The sequence below is a fragment of the Bidens hawaiensis genome, unplaced genomic scaffold, assembly GCF_021521415.1.
Source record: "Bidens hawaiensis isolate Kalapana, Puna unplaced genomic scaffold, B.hawaiensis_p1.1 tig00022310_1, whole genome shotgun sequence".
Taxonomy (NCBI): Eukaryota; Viridiplantae; Streptophyta; class Magnoliopsida; order Asterales; family Asteraceae; genus Bidens; species Bidens hawaiensis.
Window position 1 is genome coordinate 333,759 of NW_027493466.1, and position 27,061 is coordinate 360,819.

A 27,061-nucleotide genomic window follows, 5' to 3' on the forward strand; every position below is an offset into this window, starting at 1 on the left:
TCTTGATTCTCAATTTCTAGGGTTTCATTTCTTGTTTTTTTTTTAAAAATTACGTTCTTGGTGGAAATTGGGACTCAATTTTATTTTGGTTTCTGGGTTTTATTGTTAATGGAATCTCGTCATCATTTTCGTAGTTTAGTGGTAAGAATTTATATTATTATTATTATTATTATTATTATTATTATTATTATAAATGGTGAGAGATCATATATGATTATGACAGTTATTTTGATTATAATTTATGATATTAAATATTTGTTGTAAAGATGATGATCCAGTTTATATGATGGAATAATTTTTGCATTTGGGGATTAATTTTTACTTTTTAGGGTTAAATATTCAGTTTGATGATAAAATTCAATTAATAATTTATAATAATTATTTTGATTTTGAAATGGTGTTATGTTTGTTGTAATGATGATGATCTAATTTGTATGATGAACTGCTTTTTGAATATATGGCTACTGCAATTTCTAGGGTTAGTTATTCGGTTTAATGCTAAGAATACCAATTCACGAAATTTAATCAGATTGGAATTTTGTATGTAATTTTTCAAAATTAAACACACACACACACAAAATTTTATATATAATTTTTCAAAACAAGTGTAGTTTTTTTAAATGCATTTAAGATTGACTGATTTGACCGTAATTTGACCAATTTGGACCGGTCTTTGACCGAAATTTGACCGTTTTTGACTATTACCGATTTTAGGGACCGATTTTTACAACACGGCTGCTTAGATACATTATTTTACCATTGCTTGATCCATGATTCAATAACTTTAATAATCCAAACATGTTATACATCAGAAGTGATTAAAACAACTTGAAGGAACAAAACTTCAAAAGCACATCGAAACACTACGATCACTAACAGTAAAGTAGCACACATTTCCTTACAACTGATTTTTTGATTTCCGTTATTCAATATTTGCATAATCACTTTCGATATGCATCTTGCAAATACTTTGTAATGATCTGATTTCTTTCTGTTTGTAATATGATTTTTACATGTTTTTTAATGATTTTGTAGGGACACGTGCCACCTGGATATTTTAGACGTTTGGGAAAACCGAGGGCTCAAGACGATTTAATATTGAGGAAGCGAGATAGGATGCGGAGGTGGTTGTGTTGTACGTGCCAAGTCGAAGAATCTTATCCCTCAAATGAAAATGGCTTAATAAAAAGCCACAGTGCTAACATTGATGGTATGTTTCATATTATTAAATATTTTAAAATATTGAAAATTTGATTGTGGTTCATATTGCTTAATGCATATTGTAGGGCATCTAAACAAAGTACCGCCACCTGTCAAATTTGATGCACAAAAAGAAGTGCCAATGATTGAAGTGCCAGCACTTTCACTCGATGAACTGAAAGAAAAAACCGAGAATTTTGGATCAAAAGCATTGATCGGTGAAGGTTCATATGGAAGGGTTTATTTTGCAAATTTAAATAGTGGGAAAAGTGTGGCTGTCAAAAACCTTGATGTTTCTTCTGAAGCCGAATCAAATAACGAGTTTTTGACTCAAGTAAGTTCGTGTTTCTTGAAGTAAACCTCTTTATTGTAAGATTAGATTATTATTAAGTTATATAATCTTTATAAGTTTATGCAAGACACCAAAGTAAATAAAAAAGTCCTAAATTCTAAACGGGACACAAACCGTTTGAAAACTGTTTTATTTACATTGGTTAAAGCAGTTATGATAATATTGCTTTTGGCATTATTTATTCATAAAAAACTAAAAATAGAAAAAATATTTCTGGGATAACTGAATCCAACCCCGTCCTGTTTCGACCCAAACTAAAAGTCATCCGTTTAAACCTGTTTTGACCCAAACTAAAAGTGACCTGTTTAAACCTGTTTTGACCCAAACTAAAAGTGACATGTTTAAACATGTTTTGATCCATTACTCGACTGATCGATCTTGTCACCTTTACATTTTTTCATCGGAGTTTAAATATGATCTATATTTCTACATATTTGAATGGGCCGGCCCAACTCGTTTTTGAACCGTACCAAGATCGCTTATGTTGACCTGATTCTGTTTTGAACCTTCACCCGGCCCGTCCAAATTAAGTTTATTTTTTTTCTTCATTTTTTAATGATGTTTGTCTTCCTAGGTTTCTATGGTCTTGAAACTGAAGCACCCAAATTTTGTTGAGCTGTGCGGTTACTGCGTGGAAGGAAATACACGTGTCTTGGCTTTTGAATTTGCAACCATGGGATCTTTACATGACGTATTGCATGGTATGTGTCTTGGCTTATCAATTGACAGGTTATATAAGTTGATACTTATTGGGTCGGGTTTTTAAATCATATAAAAAATGCAGGCAGGAAGGGTGTTCAAGGCGCACAACCGGGACCCGTGCTTGATTGGGTGCAACGATCAAGGATTGCTTTCGATGCAGCAAAGGGGCTGGAATATTTGCATGAAAAGGCGCAGCCTCCAATAATTCACAGAGACATTAGGTCAAGCAATGTGCTCCTGTTTGAGGATTTTCGAGCCAAGATTGCTGATTTTAATCTTTCGAATCAAGCGCCCGATATGGCTGCACGTTTGCATTCTACTCGTGTTTTGGGAACTTTTGGCTATCATGCGCCAGAGTAATATGTTATTATATTATTACTACGTTGTTTTAACTTTTATCTTCAACAACTTTATTGGTTTGCTAAATGTGTTTAATGATTTATGTAGATATGCAATGACGGGACAGCTGACACAAAAAAGTGACGTGTATAGTTTTGGTGTTGTTCTGCTTGAACTTCTAACTGGTCGGAAACCTGTTGATCACACAATGCCACGTGGACAGCAGAGCCTTGTCACTTGGGTTAGTCGCTTTTTGATTTTTTTCCTTTTGACTTCTTCATCGTTCAGGGTGATTTCTTGTTCAGGTCAAATGGGGTTGACCTGAAGTTGTTTTTATCCACTCCTTTTGTATTTTATGCGGTTCTCGCAGTTCTCAACATATAACTGGTTCTGAAAAGAATGCGTCTAGGATTGTTTATGCAGTAAATATACACTTTGGTCGAAATTGCCACCTCTTAAATATATTGATGTTAAAAGACTATGTCTTTGTACAAATTTTGATGATCTCATTTTGTGGGTCCCATTTGGTTGAGAGGCGTGAAGACGGGACCCACAAAAACGGGGAGTATAACTAAAGAAAAATTATGTAAACAAGTGAAATTGAGTTAATTTTTTTTTTCTTTTTATCACATAAGGCGACACCAAGGCTAAGTGAAGACAAGGTGAAACAATGTGTTGATCCAAGGCTCAAAGGAGAGTACCCTCCAAAAGCAGTAGCAAAGGTATTAGCATTTTACCGCGATCATTAACTAACTGATAGATAGGAGTGTTAAACGGGTCGGGTTCGCCGGTCCAACCTAACACAAACCCGAAAACTTGACACGAACCCGAACGCGAAAATAGTGAGACATGTCAACCCGAACACGGCCCGTATATTCGTGGGTTGACCCGAACACGACCTGTTTGACCTGAAAATTATTTCTTTATTGTTTTTACATATTGATACTTAAGTTTTATTTTACGACAAAAAGCACAAACTAATTTAAAACACTCGCATTTCAATTATAAAATATTAAAATATTATGTTAATTTTCTTTTTAGTTTATATTTTCGGCATAAGATACCCAACCAGTTTATTTTATTGCATAAAACACATTTAAAAAAAATATAACAAGAAATAAATTAGTTAAACGGGTCAACCCATGAACCCGCCAGGTTGACCGAAACCTGACCTTGTTTAACTAAAAGGGTGCGCTTGTCAACCCGAAAATATTAGGCATAAATTAGGCATAAACGGGTCCGTTTATGCCTACTGACTGACATTTGTTTTGTTGATGTAGCTGGCGGCGGTGGCAGCTTTATGTGTGCAATACGAGGCCGACTTTAGGCCTAATATGAGCATTGTTGTGAAAGCGCTTCAACCGCTGTTGAGGGCGCCTGCACCAACAGCAACTCCAGAAGTATAAAGGGATTTGTGACAGTAGAATTACAAATTTATATATTTTTTTTGGTTTCAAGACGTTGATGTTCAGATTGGTCTGTTACATACATATACATGGTTTGTCGAGATTTGGTCAATAATAATCAATACATGGTTTTTAACTTTTTATGGTCTGCTATTGGGATCTAGTGATTTACTAGTTATGAACACATAATTATTTTTTGTTACTACTTGTTGAAATGCAAAAGAATCACTTATAGTTTTTTATTAATAGTTATAGTTTTTTAATAATAGTTATTAAGGGTTTGGATCAAATACAAATGAAATTATTGTACTAAACGTGAGAATCAAGTAGAGTAATTACATATACAAGTAGAGTAATTATGTAATTATATCATAGAGTAATGTGCTAAACGTGAGAATCAATAAGAGTAATTATGTAACTACATCATAGAGTAATTAAGTAATTACTCTATGATGTAATTACATAATTACTCTACTTGTATATATAATTACTCTACTTGATTCTCATGCTTAGCACGTTAATTTCATTTGTACGTTAATCTTCCCCTAGTTATCAATATCTAATGTTTTATATAAATTAAAACATGTCATTTTGTTTAACATTTTGTATGAGTTTTGCCACAAACTAATTTGTGTCTTAGCACTGTAACATGTTTGAAGTAATTTTTTTTTAAACCATCAATTATTTAACAAGAAATATATTGTAGATGATTGTAGTATTTGGTTACATCAAATTTGACAATATGTAAATTTTATGTCATTATATATAGATGTTAATAATTTGTGTCATTATATATGGATGTCAATAAATCTTGTTTGTTGGGAATACCATGAATTCTTATACTATAAGAGAAATATGTATATATAAGACATCTAAAAGAGTAAATTATACAACTTGTCCATTATGTATGCTAGTAAATTAAAGGAGGTAAAATTGACAATAATAACTAATTATTTAACCAATTAAATTTGCTTTGGTTAAAGTGTCAGACCATGCTCACTAGAAATATCAGTCACTATCTGTGTTAACTCCACCACCCCTTCTTCTCTCCCCTCTCTTCTCCCGCACAAAATTGTCCGCCTCCCCGAATAGTTGGGTCTCTCTCCTCCATCTAGCAAGCTTTCTTCTCTTCACAGTTTCCGGACGGTGCCAATAAGGCACCATTGGAGATGCTCTTAGTGTAAATGATTGATTTTGTTGCACAAACCCAAAACATAAAGGATGCTTTATGTACTTATTAAATATAAATGACATAATACGTAATTACCAGCGTGCATAAAATATATTTTGTTATACAAGTTAAGAGTTTAAGAATACAAACTATAACATATTGACCGATTATTATCAATTTTAGTGACAATGTGAAATGACCAAAGTTAATTAGACCATGTGTAGTGGATGAAGCCTCTACAGGGGCGACGCCATGTCACCATATGGTATTTTTACAATAAAAGGGTAATAAAAGATTTGATTGGTTGGAGTTTATGGGAGAAAACAGATTTTTTTGGATGAATAACATGAGATGCGTTTTGTAGGAAACACTCCCAACCCAAAACACTCCTGATTTTTTTGGACGTTTTGAGACATTTATGTAGGCTTGAGCCAATACACATAGCCTTATATCTTTCATTTTCATTGCGAAAGATAATTCAACTTTAACGGAAAAATAACCTTGTATGCCTAAAGGCATAAGATGAAAATAATATTCTAAAAAAAGGTTTGACAAAATTTTCTTACTTTGAACTTTGAAGCTTTTAAGTATAGCAAAGTCTAAGGGGGTGAGCGTATTTACACTAAAAACATAAAAGGATGTTTTTGTTTTGTACTTAGGTTTTCATCAACAACATTCGTTGTACCCATTGAACCCTAGCATCTGATTCCAGGTAATTGGTTGGTTTCATTTCTTAATTTATTTTATTTTATTTTGGTTTCATTGATTGATCTAATTCTTGCCCTTGAATGTTTTATGTTACGATGATTTATTTTTTTGTGATTAGGAATACGAATGCATATAACCTTCATATTTGTTTCATCATTGTTTATAATTATTTATTAATTTATATACATTTTTATTTATTTTTATATATATTTTCAGAATACTTTTTTTAAATGAGCCTAAGCTTGGCTCGAGCTCGGCTTGTTTATATTAATCTGTCATTTACATATCATTTGTTGTGATTAGGATTAAGAATGCATATTACAGTTAACTTTTCATGTCTCCTGTTTTCATGGTATATTATATGGTTGAAGAGCCTTCATATTTGTTTTATCAGCCGAGCCGAGCTTGACTAGGCTTGAGCTCGGCTCGTTTTGACTTACAAGAGCTAGAGCTTGGCTTGTTTATAATTATTTATTTTTATATATTTGGAGAAAACCCTTAAATGAGCCTAAGCATGGCTCAAGCTCGGTCGGGCTCGGCTTGTTTATAATTATTTATTATTTTATATACATTTTTATTTATTTATTTTGAGAAAACTCTTAAATAAGCCTAAGCTTGGCTCGAGCTCTTGTGTAGTTAAACGAGCCAAAGCTTGGCTCGATGTTTGTTATGCAGTGTGAAATTAATACATAGAAGCCCAAAAGAGTTAACACTTAAAAATACACAAGGCTTGAGCTCGGGCTTGATAACTAAACAAGCTTTTTTTGAAGCTCAGGCTCAGCTCGGCCTCAATAAGGCTCGGCTTGTTTCGAGCTTGTTATTGATCTCATCTCGGCTCGTTTGCACCCTTATTTAAAACTAATATGAAATACATATTTATCCGGTTCGGTTCTTTCAAGATTCAACTAAGAAGTTTATGCTTATTTTGTGACTTTGTGTGTATTAAACATATTTTTATAGGTTAAACAAAAACACACTGAAATGGATATAATCAGCACGCTTCCTCCGAGCATAATAGAAACCATCCTATGTTTTTTACCGATACAAGACGCAGCAAGAACAAGTATCCTATCTCGGGAATGGCGGTACCATTGGATCAAAATTCCTAAACTTGCGTTTATTGAGGAAACATTTCAAGTATCGACCGATAGTGACGAGTTCAAGAAGCGCAAATTATTCGATGCTATAGACCACTTCCTGCGACTGCTCGAGGATCCAATACACGAGTTCACCCTTTCCATGGTCACCGAGGGCACCCCTCAAGATTTTGATCACATGATGTTTCTTATGTTACATAGAAACACCATCAAGAAATTAAAACTTGAATTTGTCCCGGGGTACACATTCCATCTAGGTGTCTTCGCTTCTCATCCGTTAACGGACCTACATCTCGTTGGTTGTGGTCTTTTCTCCGAACCATTATTTGAAGGATTTGCTAGTCTTTCAAGCTTGTATATTCAAGACGTAACGGCTTCTAAAGAAACACTTCTACTTATCCTATCCGGTTGTCCATTACTTAAGAGCGTGACGCTGGTAAGTTCTTACAAATTTGAATATTTGTCGACTATCGTCATTGGTCTTTTATGTTTTTTATTTTTCTAAACATTGTATTGTTGCTGCAGGATATCGACTATTTAACTTATCCTAGAAATGTCGTTTCCACCGTTATTAAACTATTCGAGTATTTCCCAATGGTTGAAAATCTGACTATTAGATTTGGGATCCTTCGGGTAATATTATCCACTTGGTATATACTATATAATTGAGTTAACCGTGAATAAAAGTAGGGTTGTTCAAAAAGTTTGTGGCTCGCTCGAAAAAAGTTCGAATCTAAACGAGCCAAGTTCAAGCCATGGTTGGCTTGGCTCGTGGCTTGGTCTTGGCTCGGCTCGTTGGTTTGTTTGTATTAAACCCTAAAATTTAATATATAATATATAAAAATAATAATAGCATACCAAATAAATAATAAAAATAATATATATATTATGCCACTTGAGCTTTAAAACATTACAAAAAAAGAACAAAAATAAAACATATAATGGTAAATTTCTCTATATTATAAATTTTATATAAATTGATGTTAAAAATTATATTTTTGTCGTTTATATATCAATATATCAGTAAAATAAATAAATAAGTAATAAATGAAAGAAATAAAAAAGTTAACAAGCTTGGCTTGAGCTTCAAATGAGCCGAGCTTAAGCCAGCTCGTTTAAGTTCGAGCTCGCCTTGGCTCAGCTCGATGGTTCGTTTATATTAAACTCTAAAATTTAATATATAATAATAATAGCATACCAAAGAAAAAATAAAATATATTATGCCACCTGAGTTTTACAACATTACAAAAAAGAAACAAAAATAAAACATGTAATGTTATAAATTCTGTAGTTTATAGTTTTTTTTATAAATTGATGCTAAAAATTTTGTCGTTTATATATCAATATATCAGTAAAATAAATAAATAAGTAAAAATTAAAAAATAAAAAAGTTACCAGGCTCGGCTCGATCTTTAAACAAACCAAGCTCGATCCAGCCCGTTTAAGTTCGAGCTCGCCCTGGCTTGGCTCGGCTTGGCTCGATTACAGCCCTAATAAAACTAACTTATTAATTTTTGTTTTGGCTATGGTGGTTCAACTATTTTTCACAAGATGGTATTCCACAAGAGCTTCGAAACGCATTAGTCCACCTCACATATGTATGCGTAAAAGATACAAGTTTCCTTCACGAAGATGGATTACCTTTCGTTGTTCTTTTGCTCAAAAGCTCCCCAAACTTAAAGAAACTCAAGCTAGAGGTAAATAATAGATAACATAAATCAATTTGTATTATATATATATTTTTATTATTATTATTATTATTATTATTATTATTATTGCTATTGTTATTATTATTATTATTGTTATTATTATTGTTATTGCTATTATTATTGTTATTGTTATTGTTGTTGTTGTTGTTGTTATTATTATTATGCGAAAATACACTAACAAAAGAAATAAACATGTAGATTTTAGATAATTCATGGCTTGAGATATACAAGAGAAGAGACTTGTTTACACTTAAAGATGATTTGATTACATGGTTGGAGCATCTGAACGAACTGGAGATCGTACATATGATTTATAGGGATATTGAGTTGGATTTTGTGAAACTTATTTTGGCAAAGTCGCCTGCGTTGAAGAAGGCGAGGATATTACTCTACAATGAGGTTGCTAAGGATGAAGAAATGCATATTTCGGAAATATTCAAACGGTCTCCACATGCATCTTCGGTTGTAGACGTTATTGTTGAAGGTGTCGGGGGCTCATGTGCAAGCTCACGATGTGTAATGTAGACCGAAAAACGAGGTTTTATGCTATCTTGATTTACATTTATTATGGTTAATGCCAGTTTCAAGTGATGAGTGAGTGGTGTTGACACATTTTGTTTTGTTGTTATTGAGATAAATTGGTTTGTAACCATTTTTTTACTTTTACAAGAAGCTGTAAAAGTTGCAGTGAATTCTTTAGATGTATAATTTTGCATCAACTTATATTCTAGGACCATCAATCATCAATCAATCCCTAGGACTATGCGTAGTCAAAACTAGGCACAAACGAGCTTTTTGCGTCATGTGATGCCTGGTCAGCTTTTGAGCATTTCGCAAAATGTGGGTGTAGTGGGAAAGTGGCCCCAAAACGCCTCTCCTCCCCCTCTCTCTCACAAAACCCTCAAAAGTCGAGCCAGCCTCACGTTATGTGCAAAACACTTGCTTCGAAAAGCCGTCGAAAACGCTGGGCCGGGGCGGTGTTCCCCGGCGTTTAGTGTCACACCCCGACCATGACGGAAACGTCGGGGCGCAACCGATTGTTCATCGCACACGACACTATTAAGTGACAATATTTAATCAACTCATTTAAATTCATAAAAACACAAAGAGTCACATAACTTGTTCATACAATAACCGAATTTAAATCATAGTAAATAATATAATGTTCGTTTTGCTAATATCCTAATAGCCTCGATAACGTTTTTTTTTCTTCAAGTCCTCGAGTCAACCTAAAGTCAAACCTATAACATTGCATAAATAGATTTTGTCAACATAAAGGTTGGTGAGCAATTTCATAGTTTTTGAACAATAGATATATAATATGAAATTCCACAACTTGTATACAAAACAATAAATAATAGCAACAATTTAGATAAATGAAATCGTTAATAAGAATACATTAACGACACCTTTCTATAAGGGGATGCCAAATATACTCGGATTTTGTATGAAATCGTTAATAAGAATACATTAACGACACCTTTCTATAAGGGGATGCCAGATATACTCGGATTTATGAATCAACCATCCAAAAGCGGTAAACACATTAGCACTCAAGCATATAAGCATATAATCACCAAATCGAACATTTATTTAAGTAAAGTATACAATAAAGTTTGTGGTTTAAGACTCAAGTATAAATCATTTGGATTTAAATAAGTTTGCAATGTCACCCCAAAATATAAAAGAGTGAAAACGGGGGATGAAAGTACTCACCTTCAAGTAATAAACTTGAAAGATTGATGATTTGGAGATTAACCGGAACGATGAGTTTAACGAACGAAGCCTAAAGGAGAAGAAGTCTTGTATTAGAAAAGTTGTCTTGGAAGTCTTTAAACGAAAATAAATAATAATAAATGTAAACAATTTAAAGTTTAAGGTTTAAAATGTAAATATTTAAGAAATTATAATAATAGTCCTTTAAAAATGTAAGTTTGCTCGAAACCGGGTTAAAGTATCTAGCCCTTAATTTTACTCAACCTATGTTAAGTAATAAGGTGGGTAAAAATGCAAGAAAGCAAGTCCCTTTATAATATAGATACTAAAACGGGTTTTAACGAGTGTTCGGGTGGTCGGTTCGGGTCTTGGTGACTTGACCAAACCCAAAGTCAACTTTCCCAAAATAATAAATGTACGAGATAACTCAATAAATCTTAAAGAGATTTAACCAAGTATGTAGTTCTATTGTTTTAGAACTAACAATGTCCGTTAAGCGAGTGTTCGGTTTAATCGGTCCAAACTTTGTTATAAGATCAAATTGGATTCAACATTCCGAGTACTTTGTGAAAATAATTAAAATCAGTTTATAAAGTATTTTTAAAGAAATATATAAGCTTTAATGGTTAAAAACACACTTGTGTGTCTTAAGCAAGTAAACTTGGTTTAGTTCGGTTTGGTTCGGTTTTTATCTTGGAATAAGGCCAAGAATGGTTACCACATGTCCAAACATCATAGAACTTATAAAATAATTTATAAATAATAATACCAAAGTTTTACATACAAAAAGTCAACAACAAAGTTTTTAAACGAAAGTTCGGTTTCCGGTTCGGATCTTGTTTCGGGATAAGACCGATGTTAGATTCTACAAACCCATAACAATGGAACTAATTAAAATGATTTTTGAAATTCAAATCTTACATAAAACATAGTTATACAACTATTTAAACAAACTAGTAAACAAGAGTTCGGCTTCCGGTTTGGAGCTATGTACGGAATAACCGAGGCTAGTCTCTACAAACCCATAACCATGGAACTCAAAATGTAAAATAGAACTAAGATGAGCAGAAGTTAAACAAGTATAACAAGTTTGATAGTTAGATGCGGAAAATATATATAATCAAGGACTATTAAGAGTCCTCCATGTAGCTTTGTCTTATGGGCCGGACACTTAACCGACCGAGACTGGAGAAATGCCCACCGAAGGTACAAAGGGTGCTATTATATATATGTTGTATAACAATCTTCAAGTGTAAATAAGTGTTAACAAGTTGATTATAATGTAAGACTATGGTCAGTTTGACTTTGGAAAGTCAAACTGCCAAAAAAAAAATATGAAGAACACATTTGAATGTTTGAGAATTGGAAGAGAAAGAGATGAATGAGCAAGGATTAATGAAGGGGATAGGGGTGTATATATAGGGTGGGTTGAAAGGGTCAAGCATGGGGTGTGATATCAAGGTTTGCATGCAAGAGGGGTCAAGACAAGTCACAAAACAACAAAAATCAAAAAATGGGGCTGCTGGTCTGCTGCTGGTCAGCACGTCGGTTCGCGTTCGGAAGTTCGTTTTTGATGTATCTTGAGCGTTTTAAGTCCGTTTTCGAATCCGTAAAAGGGGTTTTTCAAATTAGACAAGTGGGAATGTTTTAGTAACATCAAATCCAATATTTTATATACTTGAAATGTTCGGGATATAAATCGGGTCGGTTTACAACATAAAAACAAATACAAAATAAATACAATTTGACCCGAAATCAAGGGATGTCACATTTAGGCTCCAAAACGCTGCCAATATTGGCCATCTACGGACGGTCTAAGAGCATGTTTGGGATTGAGTTTGAAAAATATTTATCGGCTTATTGGTGTTTTCAAAAGCCAATAAGTTAAAATGTGTTTGACAATCACAAAAACCTTTTTTATTTTAGCTTTTTGAAAGGTTTAAAAAACAGTTTTTCAAAAGCCCCAAATCCTGGCTTTCAAAATGATTTTTTAAAAAAGCCAATAAGCATTTTTCAAACTCAATCCCACATGCTTTAAGTATTAATAAGAAATTAAAAAAGGTAATTGGTAGGAAATTATTTGTTTCTACAAAAATCCATATAGTTAAAAGAGATTATAGACTCATTTATTGGTGTAACGAGAAGACCATTATTCTAGTATTAAATTTGGGTAAGAAGAGGTTAATAAGTGTTACAATTTTTTTGAAGAGACACCACTGTTATTAAACTAACGTTGTTCAAAAATAAAAAGATTGCGCTGTTGAGAGTGGACATGATGTTATACAGTTCTTTAATATCTTTTGAAGTTTTATATTCATCTATTCTATTAAAGACAATTTATAATATAATTCTTCATCCTCCTTTTTACTTTAAACATTCTTATGGTTATTATAAGATAAATGTAAAACAAATATATTTATCATTAACTTTTTTTATTAAGTATATTGTAAATCCTTTCTTATAACTAGTGGTGAATACGAACCAATTCATTCGTGAGCTACTCGAAACAAGCTAAACTCAAGCTTGAAAAACTACACATGTTTACACATGGGGATGACAATGAAACTTAAACTTGATGGGAAACCCTACATAATCAGGATGGGTATACCCGACCTTTTAGGGTTTTGGGATTTGTAACATTGACCCGATTATATACCCAATGTACGTGATATAACTTTTTATTTATTTATATATAGTATACTCCAAATATTTTAAATATATTATTTGTTGCAACTTGTTTATAACAATTATTTGAGACATTTTATTTTTGTGGTAATCATCATATAATCGATTAGTTATATTTATCAAAACCCGATAGAAACCCAATGGGTTTTGGACTGGGTACACCCAACATGTATTTTGAATAACCCCGATTGGAAACCCAAAATCCGTCAAGTAATTACCCTATTAAAACCCGGCGGGTTTAGTCGGTTGAGATAGACTTTCATAATCGGGTATAGGTTTACGAATACCTACATCCGACCCGGCCCGACCCAAAGCCACCTTAAAATTATAGGGATATTGAATTTTAATAATTCAAACTTTGGCCTATGACATATATTAATCCAACTTAAAAAATTTCTTAGGTTAATCCCAACTTTTTTTCTATTGGTCTCCACCAAGCATTTTCCTAACAGAGACTAAACCGGTTAGTTTTAGGGCGAAAAAATTGTCATTTCTCTCATTTGAGAGGGACAAATGAAAATGGTAAATAAACTTCAAAATCCACCACCACCGTTAACGCCGCCTCCACCGCCACCACCGCCGCCACTGCCACCTATGCCGCCGCCGTCGCCGTCGCCACCGCGCCACTGACACCTCCGCCGCCGCCACTGTCACCTCTGACGCTGCTGCCGCAGCCTGCAGCTGCTGCTGCCGCCACCACCATCACTCCGCTGCTACCACCGTCCCCTCCGTGCTGATTATAGATTTTTGGGAGTTTGAAAATTTATATTATTATTATTAATTAATGTACATGTATAGGGACATAAAATAAATAAATAAATAATGCATATTATATAATATTATTTTTCTATATTTTTAATTATAAATATATAAAAATTTATTAATAAATGATAAACGAGCTCAACTCAAGCTTGAAAAACCACTTATGAGCCAAGCTCAAGCTTTAGAAATAAAAATAATTACTCAATTGAATGACCCCGAGTGGAAACCCGAACCCAATGGGTATTTTGAATAACCCCGATGGAAACCAGAAACTCAACGGGTATTTTAAATAACCCCGATTGAAAACCCGAAATCTAACAGGTAATTAAAACATTAAAAACCCCGTCCTATACAGGCTTTCATAATCGGGTACGAATACCTAAATCCGACCCGACCAGACACCTTAAATTATATTCTAGCCTGCAACAAACCCATCAAAACACCTCTTCAAGTCTCCACTAAACCCCACAACACATTATTATGGCTGAAGCTTCATCCACAGATGATTTCATCATCAACAATCTTCAAGAACCCATCAATTGCAGCTTCAATTCCCAACACCTTCGAGAACCCAATTCACCAACACCCACATCTCAAATCCCCAAATCAACCCAAACCCACCTCACAAACAACCCACAAATCCATCCCACCGAAACCCGGAAGCCGAAACAAACCCGGCACCGAAAAAAGGCCAAAACTTTAAAAAAACAAGATTTTGATGATTTTCTTGATTTTGAGAGGGTAAGTATGTGTGATTGTGATAAGAGAGGTGACCGGGCGAGAGTGCGGTACGCCCGGGATGAAATTGAGGGGCTAAGGTTTGGTAATTTGGATCAGCAAAAGAAGTGGGTTGAGGTTTATTGTGGGCTTGGGTTTGATGTAGCAAAGGAGTATGATGGGTTGGTGGGGTGTAAGCATGATGAGGATGGGAATTATGTGAGTTTTGATCCCCGGCCGCAGTTCGCCGGCGAAAAAAAGAGTCTTTTTGTTGGTATGTTTTTGATCTTTAACTTTAAAAAACTCTTGAGATGCAATTTTTATTTTTATTTATGGTTTTTATGTGTGGTTATAGCAGTTGATATGCTCACATTGTTGATGATAAGACTGGATTCTGTAGGTACTAATTTTAACTAGATATTGTTAAAAAAGTAATTTTTAGTAGACAACATGAAAATAGTCTTGGAATGTAGTTTTGATGGTGTATGGGTAGTTTTAGTGGTTGAAAAAAAGAGTGTTTTTGTTGGTATGTTTCTGATCTTTAACTTTAAATTTTATTAGTTTTAACTAGATATTGTTAAAAAAGTAATTTTTAGTAGACAGCATGAAAATATTCTTGGAATGTAGTTTTGATGGTGTTTGTGTAGTTTTAGTGGTTGACAAAAAGAGTGTTTTTGTTGGTATGTTTTTGATCTTTAGGTTACTGATTTTTGGTAGATGTTATTAAAAAAGTCTTGAAGTGCTGTTTTTGATGGTTTTTGTGGTTGGTACTTTAAGGGTGTTCATTGGTTCGGATATTGGTTTATTTGGTTTTGATTTTTTTCTTTTTGCCCTGACCAAAAACCGAACTGAATTTAACCACTTCTACTGATTTATTGAGTTTTGAAATTATGTTAATTGTGATCCCTGTACTCAATTCACTGACAAAAAAGAGTGCAGCTGCTGATTTTGTTGGTATATTGTTATCTTTAGGTTACTGTTTTTAAGTGCTCCACGCCGGCCCGGGGGGGGGGGGGGGTTATTGATTTATTTGATTTTGAATTTATTTTGGCGTAACCGATGCGAATTTAACCGCTTAAACTGATTTATTCAGTGTTTTTTTTTTTTGAAAACTGAACCGGTTCGTATTAGAAATGTGTTTAACTGAACCGAATTCAATTGATTGAACATATTTGTTCAGTTTGTTTGGTTCGATTATCCGAATAAATTGGTTATTATTTGGTTCGGTTATGCAAATAAGCAAGATTTGTGGAACTGATAACCAAAGCGAAACTAATATTCACAATTCGGATACGTTTAGGAACCGAACACAGAATTCACAGTTCGATTAATTTTTTTCAGTTACGGATACGGTTTTCGCCTTTTCGGTACACACAGACACTTGATAGACAGTTCTTTTGACCATTTGTCATAACACGTAATAGGTTTGTTTATCTTGAAGTGGTCAAATCTCAACATACAAGTGTTTTATTTTTTATTTTTTAAGAATTATGTTTATTCTGTTGTGTATTTGTGTTCGTTAAATAAAAAATGAGAGTGCCATATATTGACTGATATGTTTATATCTTGCAGGTAACGGGTCTGAAAACGTTAGTTGTGAAATGCAGAACATGAACCAAGTGGAAAGTTTATCTGGTATAGATGCCAATGATTTTGATGAAGAGGAAGATTATTATGAAGACGAAGATAGTGATTCCGAATACGCTAGCATCCAAAGACCTGCGCTTTATGTTACCGGAGAACCGGATTTTGATTCGGGCCCACCACAAGATGGGCTAGAATATCTTAGGCGAGTCAGGTAACGTTCCACCTTTTTATTTATTTGTGTTAAAAATACTGTTTTTTTTTTTTTTTGTGGCTAAATGTGACAGTTTTGATATGTTTACTTATGAATGAGTCAATTTGTGCATAGATGGGAAGCAAAGCGTATACCGAAGGTGAAGATTGCAAAGGTGGATAAAACGGTGTTAAACAAAGAGCAAACTGTTTATATGCCAAATATTCCAGATATTGCAGCGTGTCCCAAGCATTTAATGCCATCGAAAGAGTGGGAAGATGTTTTTCTTGCTGATTTTTCAAACCTTAGGCTGGTAAGTTTTTTTTTTCTTAATAAAATAAACTGAAATAGTGGTCTAAACTTGTTATTAGTGACTCACTGCATAGGACTTATTAGAGGGCCCACAGTTACCATGGTAACTATTAGTTGTCGCAAAATGGGTGGATTGGGTAACGGTACGGGTCGGGCTGGTTTGGCACAAAACACTCCTTGGCCAATGTAATTAGTTACTTCGATGATGATTCAACTTCTTTTAATAAAGTTATTTAGCAAGTTTTATGCGTTAAAGATACTCGTTAGGTTTCTTTTGACCCGTTTAACCAATTTGACTTGTTTTTATAGCCATTTTTTATTTTACTCATTTGACCCATTAGAGATAGGGTGACTTTTGATCCGTTTAACTCAATTTGACTCGTTTTTCTGTCTTTTTTTTTTACTCATATGACTCATCAGAAATAAATTATAAAATGATGACTTTTGACCCGTTTGACCCAACTTGATTTTTTTTTCTAGCTTTTTTTATTATTTTAAAATTTTATTTTACTCATTTGACCGATCAAAATAAATTGTAAAACGATGACTTTTGACCCGTTAACTCAATTTAACTTGCTTTCTCGCTATTTTTTTCACTCACTTTGACCCATTAGAAATAAACCATAACCTGAATCAATCTATTCACAAGTAAACAAGTCAAAACTTTCAATCTCTAATTTGTCGTCGTTTTCATATTTGCTTTAATTTCAGGCATTATCCGAGGCTGAAAGCTCAGATTTTTCACTCGCGGACCAAACCGAACCAACCCCCCACGCCCAAACCATTATAGACAACGCGATTCAAGAAAATCTTGATTTCACAAATGACGACACACTCATGGTTCAAGAAAATCTTGATGTCAACCAAACCGAAGACAAAACCGCCATCAACGACTTGCCCAGCTTTCGAAACATTATGGAGATGGAACCCAGGGCCCGCGTGACAATGCTGAGGAAACGAATAGTATCCGTGGAGCAAATGAGCTATTTACGTCGACTCGATTGTGCATGGTTGTTTGCTCTTTGTGCAGCCATTGATACACCTCTAGATGCTGACACAAGCGCTTCACTTCGTTGCCTGTTGAGAAAGTGTGCCGCCCTGCGGGCTGCAAAAACGAGCCTTGATGATGAAGTTATTATGCTTAATATTTTAGCGACTGTGTCGGGCAGGTATTTCGGGCAGTTGGAAAACAGTTAGTTGAAACAATGAAAGTGTGGTGGAAATGAACAGTTTTGAGTTTTGATCTGAGATGGGATTTTAAGAAAGATGATTTTTTTTTATTTGAATTTGGTTTTGATTATAAGTTGATGCTTTAATTTATAGAATTATGGCTAATTCCAGCATGTACTATAAGGTTCTTTCTTGGCTTGAGCTAGGCTCGACTCGTGACTGCATGTTGCATTTTGACCTCAAGTTACAGAATCATCTTTTTAAATTACAATTTCAATTTTCATTGGACTAAGTTTTTTAGTTAAGTTACCTCATAGCATATGGGTATTTTGGTCCTTTTACCTCTCGAATGACTATTTGGGTAAACATAATAAAATTTGTAATTTAGTAATAAAAAATTTACGCGGGTTATATATGTCAAAAATAAAAACCTCCTTTACCCTATCGATTTCTTGCTACAATCACCTCCCAATGCCAATGCAATGCATTCCGCCACCATCGATTTCTTACTGCGGGTACAATTTTAAAACTAAATCTTCTGAGTTTTGGTTTATTTTGTTATGTTTTATAATAAGTTAAAACGGATAAAAGACTAAAATGTCTTCTATGTCTAAAAGAATGCCTTCATTTGGTTTATTAAAATGCAGATTTCCTATGTGAGGTAGTTTCACTACTAGTGCAAACACCTTTAATCCAGGCTGATTTGATGCCAATTTTTAATACTTAAAAGAATAGCATTAAGTCGGGTAAGACACCTAGTTACATATAATAAACTTCCTTGCTATGTATACTATTTGGTCTATATCACACGTTACGGCATCTAACTGGCACGAATTCGGTTGGCACCTAGTGATTCTAAATCGTAAACATGATTATGATTTATCTTAAAGCTTAATATAGGCTTTAAAAAATCTTGTGGCTCCAACCACAACTTTTACTATCTGTAGTAATTGCTATAAATTGTTAAGACGTGTAAAAGTTTAATGAACTTAAAAAAACCAAAAAGTTAAAAATGTATAGTTATTAATTCATTTGATCTCTAACCCCAATTTCTGTTTAAGCTTCTCGCAATCGACACAGGTTGCTACCAATTTTGCAATAGGTATTGTCTTTTTCTTTATATACATATATATATATATATTTGTTCTAACATACAATACAATACATTTGTTGATTATTTGATTTGGGTTACAATTGATGGTTTTGTTAATTGATTTGTCATTTCTAAAAGATTTGAACCCAACACTTTTATTAGAGTGAACTGTGGTTTTTGTCCACGTGGTTTGTTCAAATATACTGTTTTAGTCTAATAGTTTCAAATTTGCAATTTTCGTCCCCGTGGTTTCATTTCACTCACAATTAAACCCAAATTTACTAATCTCATTAAAGTCTGGTCGTTAAACCCATCAGCGTGTCCTTCACATGAGGGGCAGTTTTGTCCTTTTTTCCTAAATATACACACCAACCCTCATGTGAGGGGGCTTGCGAATTAGAACTGGGGTTTATTTAGGGAGAAAAAGGACAAAACAGCCCCTCACATGAAGAAGATGAGAACGAATTGGATATTGTGTTGGAGCATCTGAACGAATTGGAGATTATGATGTGTGTTAGGTACTCAGAGCATGAGTTGGATTTTGTGAAGCTTCTATTCGCTAAGTCACCAGCACTAAAGCAAGTGAGGATATTCTTATGTGGCGAATTTGATCATGAGGATGAATTGCGTTATTCAGATTTCCTTTTAAACTCCCCATACGCATCACCGGTGGTACAGAATTTAGTTTTTATAGCAAGTTTGGATATTCTTAAGTGACGAATTTGATGAGGATGAAGAATTGCATATTCCAGAACTCCTTTTAAACTCTCCATGCGCGTCACTGGTGGTACAAAATCCAGTTAGTTGTAACATTTGGTGGTTTGTTTCTTTTTTGTTGACTGCCTTGTGAAATAAACAAATTTGTTTTGATCCCTTGTGATATTTTGAGATGGATGATATTTTGCATTTTGAATTTGTTAAAATGTTATGCTTAATTTTCCGGTCTTGAAGTTGTGATTGAGAATGAGAAGGCATATAATTATTTTGTTAAATTCAATCATATGAGAAGGCATATGATTATTTTCAAGCCAAATTCAAGGCTAGGTTACTCAAGCTAGAGTGACACTCAAGCTTCAATATATTCAATAATAGTGTTGCGTCCGGGTGAGATTGTGATGCCCTCAAATACTTAAGGATCAGCTTTTTCGCCCCGTTTATGATTATGGTTAACGGGTTTCAACCTCTCATATAGTTAATAGTTGGGATTATTTAAATCAAATTTTCTTATTGTTTTTAATAAGTTGAATTGGATAAAAGGGTTAATTAAAATGTCTTCATGTGCCAAAAGAATGTTATGACTTAATTTGGAAATTGAATTGAGTGCAAGTATAAAAGACAAATAAATAAATAAAAAATAAAAAATTAAAGACCCAAAAACTAGCCAATTTTTTCATATAAATAACTAACCATTTTTTCATATAAATGACACTCGTCATTTATTTTAAAGAACTCATCCATAATTTCCATTAGCTTTTTTTAAATAGAGAATTGTGCATGTATTATGTAAGAGGTGACCCAATGGTAAAAGGTCACGGCAGCTGCCCAACTCAATCGTACGAAACCCTTAAGCGAATCCAAGTTATCTTTAACTGTGGAGAAAACGCACCTGACCGAAGGCCAGCCGGTGGTAACACCTGGACATCCTCAAGATCAAACCAGAGATCACAAAGATCTCAGTCTTCCTTCATAGCATGCACACCCCGAAGCGTTGTACGTGTGTAAAAATCAAACCCGAATCTCCATTAAAAAACACAGACTTCCACCACTACACCGCAAAAACAAACTTGTGATTTAGTAAAATAAAATATTAAATTAAATTGATATATATATATAAAATTTACACGTGTAAAAGTTATAATGAGATCTAAAAAAACATTAAAAAATATATATAAATTAACGGACCACACGTTCATATTTATGCATGCAACGTACTTCATTTGAACCCTAACCCCCATTTCAGTTTAAGCTTCTGGTCGGTGACACTGGTGGCAGGTTGCTTGCAACAGGTATTATTATTTCAAATCTATTTGTTCTAAAATACAATACGTTGTTTATTGTTTGATTTGGGTAACATTTGTCAATTTGGGTAAAAGTGTAAAGGGTAGAGTACTATTTAGGGGTGTGCAGGGTTTGGTTCAGTTAATAGCCTCAATCGAATTAACCAATCGGTTTTCGGTTAATCAATTTAGTTTATTAGGTTAGTTGTCGATTTCCGTTCGCTTCGGTTGATAACCAAAACCAAACTTGGGCTAAAATTTTCGCATATAAATACATGAAACGAATGCGTATATACATGAAATTGGACACATAAATACATGAAATAGAGGTGTAAAAGCCAGACATAAATGAAAATATGAATGGCTATGTTATGCTAATTTTGGTTGACCGAGGGTGAAAAAGAAACGATAACCGATTAATTTCGGTTCAGTTTTGTTGGTTTACGGTTCGGTTTCAGTTAATCGTTCGATTATTGCTCACCCCTGGTATTATATTGGTTCTATGTTTGTTTTTAAAGTTATTATGCTTCTTTTGTGTATGTGTCTGTTAAACAAAGTTGATCTTATATATATATTTTCAAAGGCTAATTTTGCAGCCAACAAGAATATTTCAAGCTAGATGGATATAATCAGCAAGCTTCCTCTAGGCATAATAGAAAATATCTTATGTTGCCTACCGATTCAAGAGGCTGGAAGGACAAGTATTCTCTCTAGGGAATGGAGGTACCGTTGGAACAAAATCCCTAAACTTGTTTTTATTGAGAACACATTTCAAGAATCAACTAATGGGGCTAAGCTATCTACTTTGGGGCAAGCGATTGACACGTCAGGTGAAAAGAAAAAAATAGCCAAGAGGTGTAAACTTTTCAATGCTATATACGAAGTTTTGTTAGTACACGAGGGTCCAATCCATGAGTTCACCCTTCATATGGAAATAGAAGGTTCGTGTGTTGAAAATGACCGTATATTACTTCATTTGTCGAAGAAAAAGACCGTCAAGAGATTAAAACTTGATCTTTATACGTCCGGTGTGGAGGGGTATACGTTACCCATATCTATCTTCTCGTTACATCATTTAACAGATATGTATCTCTCTGATTGTGCTCTTTACCATGAACGCACATTCAATGAATTTGGTCGCCTTACAACCTTATATTTGGATGGTCTATGGACCTATGCAACAACGCTTTTGCGTCTTTTATCCAGTTGTCCATTACTTAAGAAACTGACTCTTGTAAGTTCATATTACAATAGAATGTCAATCCTCATGGCCTTTCATAACCTAGCTGAAAATTGTAAAATTTTGCAGCATAGTTTTGGTGCAACTATCATTGATGGTGGAGATTCCACCATTGTAGACCTATTCAAGTGTTTACCTATGATTGAATATCTATCTGTTTTGTTTTTCATCGTTAAGGTAATTTCATCTACATTGTATATACTTGATTACGCTTTAGTCTTCGTATTAGTATTAGTTATCACTAATCTTTGTTTTGGTTATGTTACAAGTGTTTTGTTCCCGAAAGACTTCCAAAAGAGCTTCCATTACCATTGATCCACTTGAAATACTTGTGCATGGAAGAACTATGCTTTACTCACAAATATGGGTTACCTTTTCTTGTTCTTTTGATTAGAAGCTCCCTGAACCTGGAGAAACTTAAGCAAGCGGTAAATATCAAGAATTTATGTTTTATTTTACTTGTGTTGATCCTTTATCTCAAAGTACACTCACACAAATGACAAAACACTTCATCTTATAGATGTATCCCGCATACTGGCTTGACAAAGATGAGAAGGGCTCCTTTACACTTGAAGATTATTCTGATATTATGTTGGAGCATCTGAACGAATTGAAGATTCTAAATTTTAGCGACGCAGAGAATGAGTTGGATTTTGTGAAGCTTGTATACGCTAAGTCACCAGTACTAAAGCAAGTGAGGATATTCTTATGTGACGAATTTGATGAGGATGAAGAATTGGAGATTTCAAAACTCCTTTTAAACATCCCATGCGCATCACCTGCGGTAGAGAAGTTAATCTATGCCGGTTGAAATCTAACTAGTCATTCATTTGGTGGTTTTGATCATTTTTGTTGACTGTTTAGTGAAATGAACAAATTTGTTTTGATCCCATAGGAGACCTTGAGATGGATGATCTTTTTTGCATTTTGAAGTATTAAAACATCATGCTTTTCTGGTCTTGAAGTTGTGATTGGGAATTAGAAGGCATATGATTATTTTCAAGTCAAGTTTATGGCTAGGTTTATATAACCTTGACTCGGCTCAATTAGTTTCATGAGTTGTTACTCGAACTCAATTGACACTCGACGCTTCAATATATTCAAGAATAGTATAATGACGCCCTGTGAAGTTTTTTTCGCCCCGTTTATGATCATGGATTACCTGTTTCGTCCTGTCACTTGAGGAGTAAGATACATGATATAAAAACACCTATATTACATACATATTAAACAAATTCAGAGAATTATCTATTTTCACATGTTTAATGTATTTATAAGTTAAATGCGATCTTTAAACATCTTTTTAATATATTTTTAAGTTGATGCGTTCATTAAACATTTTTTTAATTATAATATTCTATTAGTTAAGCCATTTTTAAAGATGGTAGAATTTTTAGACATAAATTAATTTTTTAATTTACAACTTCTTGACATGTATTTATTGCTTTCTAGAATGTACTTTGTGTTTAAGGGGTACTTTACATATTGTACTTTTGCTTTATCACAACTAGCTTCTCTGTGTTTCATATTTGTCTTTGTATTATGTTACCATCTCTTTCTCTCTTCAGATCTCTTTTATATTCTTAACATTGTATTTGGAAAGCGGAGTTTTAGGGGCACCACTCAATTTTTGCTAAAAAAAAACCCAATATGGCCCGTGTTAGGCTATACAAGGCTTATAAGGTTACTTATAAGGCCCGTATAGTCCTATACGGAGCGTATATGGTCCCGTATAGCCCTATAAGGGGCATGTTGGAGGAGGGGGGGGGGGGTGTTTGAGTGTCCCTAGTAGGACCTATTTGCAAAACTACCACACTAGCGCCACAACTGACACCGTCTCTGCTACTCGATTACAATTAATTATTTAATGAAAATATAGAGTTTTAGAACTTTGGTGCCGCAAGGACCCTATTGGCCATTTTGCGGCACCTTAACGGTGGAAAAGATTTTTTTTTTGATTTTTTGTTATTGTTTTGTTTTAGTTCGAGTATCGTCAAGAAAATCAACTGAATATCGATTTTTTTTTGTTTTAATTTCGGTACCATAAAGAATGTGACGAAAACCGTCGGAATTTGCATAGACTGATTGCCTTAACGCTCGGGGTCAACAACGGTCGTGTTTTACCAACGCTTAAGTTTTACTGACCGACGCTGCTTCATTGGTCCACCTTAAACTTTTTAACATTTGTTTTATTTTTGGTTTTTGTACCGGCACAAAAACGCGCGTAACCAAAACCGACCGAATTCGCATTGACTTACCGCCTCAATGTTTAGGTTTTACCACCGCCCGAGTTTTACCGACCTGCCCGACACAACCGCGCCGGGTAAAAAAGTAGTTGCATATAAAACCATTGTTTTGTAAAGTCCTTAAAAAGATATTATAAAAAATATATTTTCAACCTTTTGATATAACTTGATATACATACAAGCTAGCAACAAAGAGAAATATAGTTGATGATAAATCGACATAAATTCAAATATCAAGTATAAAAAATTATTCAATAAATAATCTTTATTAAGATGGCCGTTCCCTATCCCTATATCCATATATATCATATAATTACACTAAAAACACTAAATTTCTCTATCCTGTTTAATTATATAATATTTTTTTATATATTTTTCATTACAGTTTTTTCTCTCCGTCCTATAATTTACAAAAAATCACTACCTTTTCCTCAAATTTACAAAAAATCACTACCTTTTCTCTCTCCACCCTATAATTTACACTCACAACCACCCACAACTCCACCCTATAATTTACAAACTCTCCTCACATAATTTTAGAGGATGGGTTGGGAATGCTCTTATGAACCAAGATTCCTATCTTTCAATATAAATATCGTTAGAACTTATTTAATTTAATAAAATAAATAAATATATACAAGGACCACTTGATGTATATATATATGATACAAACGTAAAAAAAAATACCCTAACCTTTGATTAAAGCCTAACCTTATTATGGTGTGTTCATCGACTCGTCTATTGCAGGTATTTTCTTCTCATAAATTGATTCTTTAAAACAATATTAGTTAATCAATAATATCCTACAACAATATCCTTAGATGAATATGATCAGCAAGCTTCCTCTAGACATAATTATAGAAAACATCTTATGTCTACTACCGATTCAAGAGGCAGCAAGGACAAGTATCCTTTCTAGGGAATGGAGGTACCGTTGGATTAAAATACCTAAACTTGCGTTTATCGAGGATACGTTTCAAGTATCGACTGATGGGGATGAGCCGCCCGTTTCAGAGCAAACGCATGACAACCCAAGTAAAAGGAAAGAAATGGCTAAGAGGCGTAAACTTTTGAAAGCTATATACCAAGTTTTGTTAGTACACGAGGGTCCAATCAACGAGTTCATCCTTCGTATGGTAGAAGATGCCCCGTGTGTGGAGGAGATTGACCGTATATTACTTCGTTTATCGAAGAGAAATACCATCAAGAGATTAGAACTTGACCTTTGTGCGCCCAGTGTGGATGGGTATACGTTACCCTTGTCTCTCTTCTCGTTACACCAGTTAACAGATATGCATCTCTGTGATTGTGCTCTTTCTCGTGAACGCCCATTCAATGAATTTGGTCGCATTACAAGCTTATATTTGGATCAGCTATGGGCTGATGACACAACGCTTTTGCGTCTTTTATCCAGTTGTCCATTACTTAAGACATTGACTCTCGTAAGTTCATAATAAATAAGATGTCATTCCCATGGTCTTGCATAACTTAATTATATGTTGTAATGTTTGTAGGATTCTGACAGTGCAACTCTATACGATGACGATGAATCTACCATTGTTGATCTTTTCAACTGCTGTCCCGCGATTGAAAATCTCTCTGTTTCGTTTTACATCGTTCTGGTAATTTTATCTACATTGTATATACTTGATTAGACTTTGGTCTGCTTATTAGTTATCACTAATCACTGATCTTTGTTATGGCTATGGTTCAAGTGTTTCGATCCAAATGGACTTCCGAAAGAGCTTCCAACAGCACTGGATCACTTGAAATACTTGGATTTTATGTGTTGTAGTCACATATATGGGTTACCTTTTCTTGCTCTTTTGATTAGAAGCTCCCCCCGGGGGGGGGGGGGGGGGGGCTGTGCACTGCTATAAATCTGTTTTATCTAGGAATTTGAAATTTCTTAACTGGATGATATTATCATAAATAATGGACAAAAGGTATTTGGAGGTTGAGACAACTTGACAGTTAGGCAAGAGATGGTGCAATTGGCCTTCTGTCCGGTGGTAGTGGTATTAAGGTGTTAAGGCTTCAGATCTTATAGTCTTAGGTTCAAAACTTGACTTAATGTAGTTTTCTCATGGTGGTAGGTTTCCTTTTTGATTGGGTTCTTGAGTGATTTTGTAATGTCAAATCAGTATAGATGGTTAACATTCCGTCTCATAAAGGCTCACTTGGGTATTTGGTGTAGTTCCAAATGCTATTAACAAACGAGCAAAGGATTTTGCACTTCCTAGGCATGCTTGTGGGCACTTAGGCGTCGTCACTAAGTTTTGCGCATTTTCTAGGCCTAAGAGTGTGTTATGGCGATCAAGAGAGGCGCCAAAACGCAGCCACAATAACACCTTTTCGTGTTGATCACACCGCGCACATAGGGGCGTGAGAGGGGTACAAAAGGGGGGGGGGGGTAGAGGGGAGGGGAAGACTCCTAGCTAGCGTGCGTGAGGAGCAAGTGTTTTCTTTTTTTTTTAATTAATCTATAATATATATAAATGAAGACTCTTAAATCCTAGGTGTCGCACTCTGGTCGCTCCCCCCTTTTTTGGAGTCACCAGATTTTCTTGATTTTTAAATGGTGAGCTCTCATCGATTTAACCCGCTTGTGGGTATGGCTCTTCTGATGGGTTTGAAATGGGTCATAAGAATTTCACGGATC

At 34.4% G+C, this 27,061-nt stretch overlaps 4 protein-coding genes and 1 pseudogene across 4 annotated transcripts; all 5 read left to right on the forward strand.

The window, feature by feature from the left end:
- The first annotated feature begins 1,039 nt into the window (after positions 1 to 1,039).
- Positions 1,040 to 4,110, forward strand: LOC143565231 (PTI1-like tyrosine-protein kinase 3). The gene is made up of 7 exons (XM_077052264.1): positions 1,040 to 1,210; positions 1,287 to 1,534; positions 2,127 to 2,253; positions 2,337 to 2,610; positions 2,702 to 2,834; positions 3,229 to 3,315; positions 3,874 to 4,110. The coding sequence occupies exons 1-7, from the start codon at positions 1,117 to 1,119 to the stop codon at positions 3,997 to 3,999; spliced, it is 1,089 nt and encodes a 362-aa protein (XP_076908379.1). The 5' UTR covers positions 1,040 to 1,116; the 3' UTR covers positions 4,000 to 4,110.
- Positions 4,111 to 6,853: 2,743 nt separating this feature from the next.
- On the forward strand, positions 6,854 to 7,526 carry LOC143565246 (F-box/FBD/LRR-repeat protein At1g13570-like). Its single transcript, XM_077052271.1, has 2 exons — positions 6,854 to 7,454; positions 7,501 to 7,526. Exons 1-2 carry the CDS (start codon positions 6,860 to 6,862, stop codon positions 7,524 to 7,526), a joined length of 621 nt encoding a protein of 206 aa, XP_076908386.1. The 5' UTR covers positions 6,854 to 6,859.
- A 7,068-nt stretch (positions 7,527 to 14,594) lies between these two features.
- On the forward strand, positions 14,595 to 17,926 carry LOC143565247 (uncharacterized). The gene is made up of 6 exons (XM_077052272.1): positions 14,595 to 14,838; positions 14,920 to 14,964; positions 15,212 to 15,244; positions 16,137 to 16,362; positions 16,477 to 16,654; positions 17,365 to 17,926. The coding sequence occupies exons 1-6, from the start codon at positions 14,595 to 14,597 to the stop codon at positions 17,848 to 17,850; spliced, it is 1,212 nt and encodes a 403-aa protein (XP_076908387.1). The 3' UTR covers positions 17,851 to 17,926.
- A 3,606-nt stretch (positions 17,927 to 21,532) lies between these two features.
- LOC143565248 (F-box/FBD/LRR-repeat protein At1g13570-like) lies at positions 21,533 to 22,964 on the forward strand. Its single transcript, XM_077052273.1, has 3 exons — positions 21,533 to 22,330; positions 22,423 to 22,581; positions 22,674 to 22,964. The coding sequence occupies exons 1-3, from the start codon at positions 21,533 to 21,535 to the stop codon at positions 22,962 to 22,964; spliced, it is 1,248 nt and encodes a 415-aa protein (XP_076908388.1).
- Positions 22,965 to 23,803: 839 nt separating this feature from the next.
- Positions 23,804 to 26,079, forward strand: LOC143565249 (F-box/FBD/LRR-repeat protein At1g13570-like; annotated as a pseudogene).
- The last annotated feature ends 982 nt before the right edge of the window (positions 26,080 to 27,061 follow it).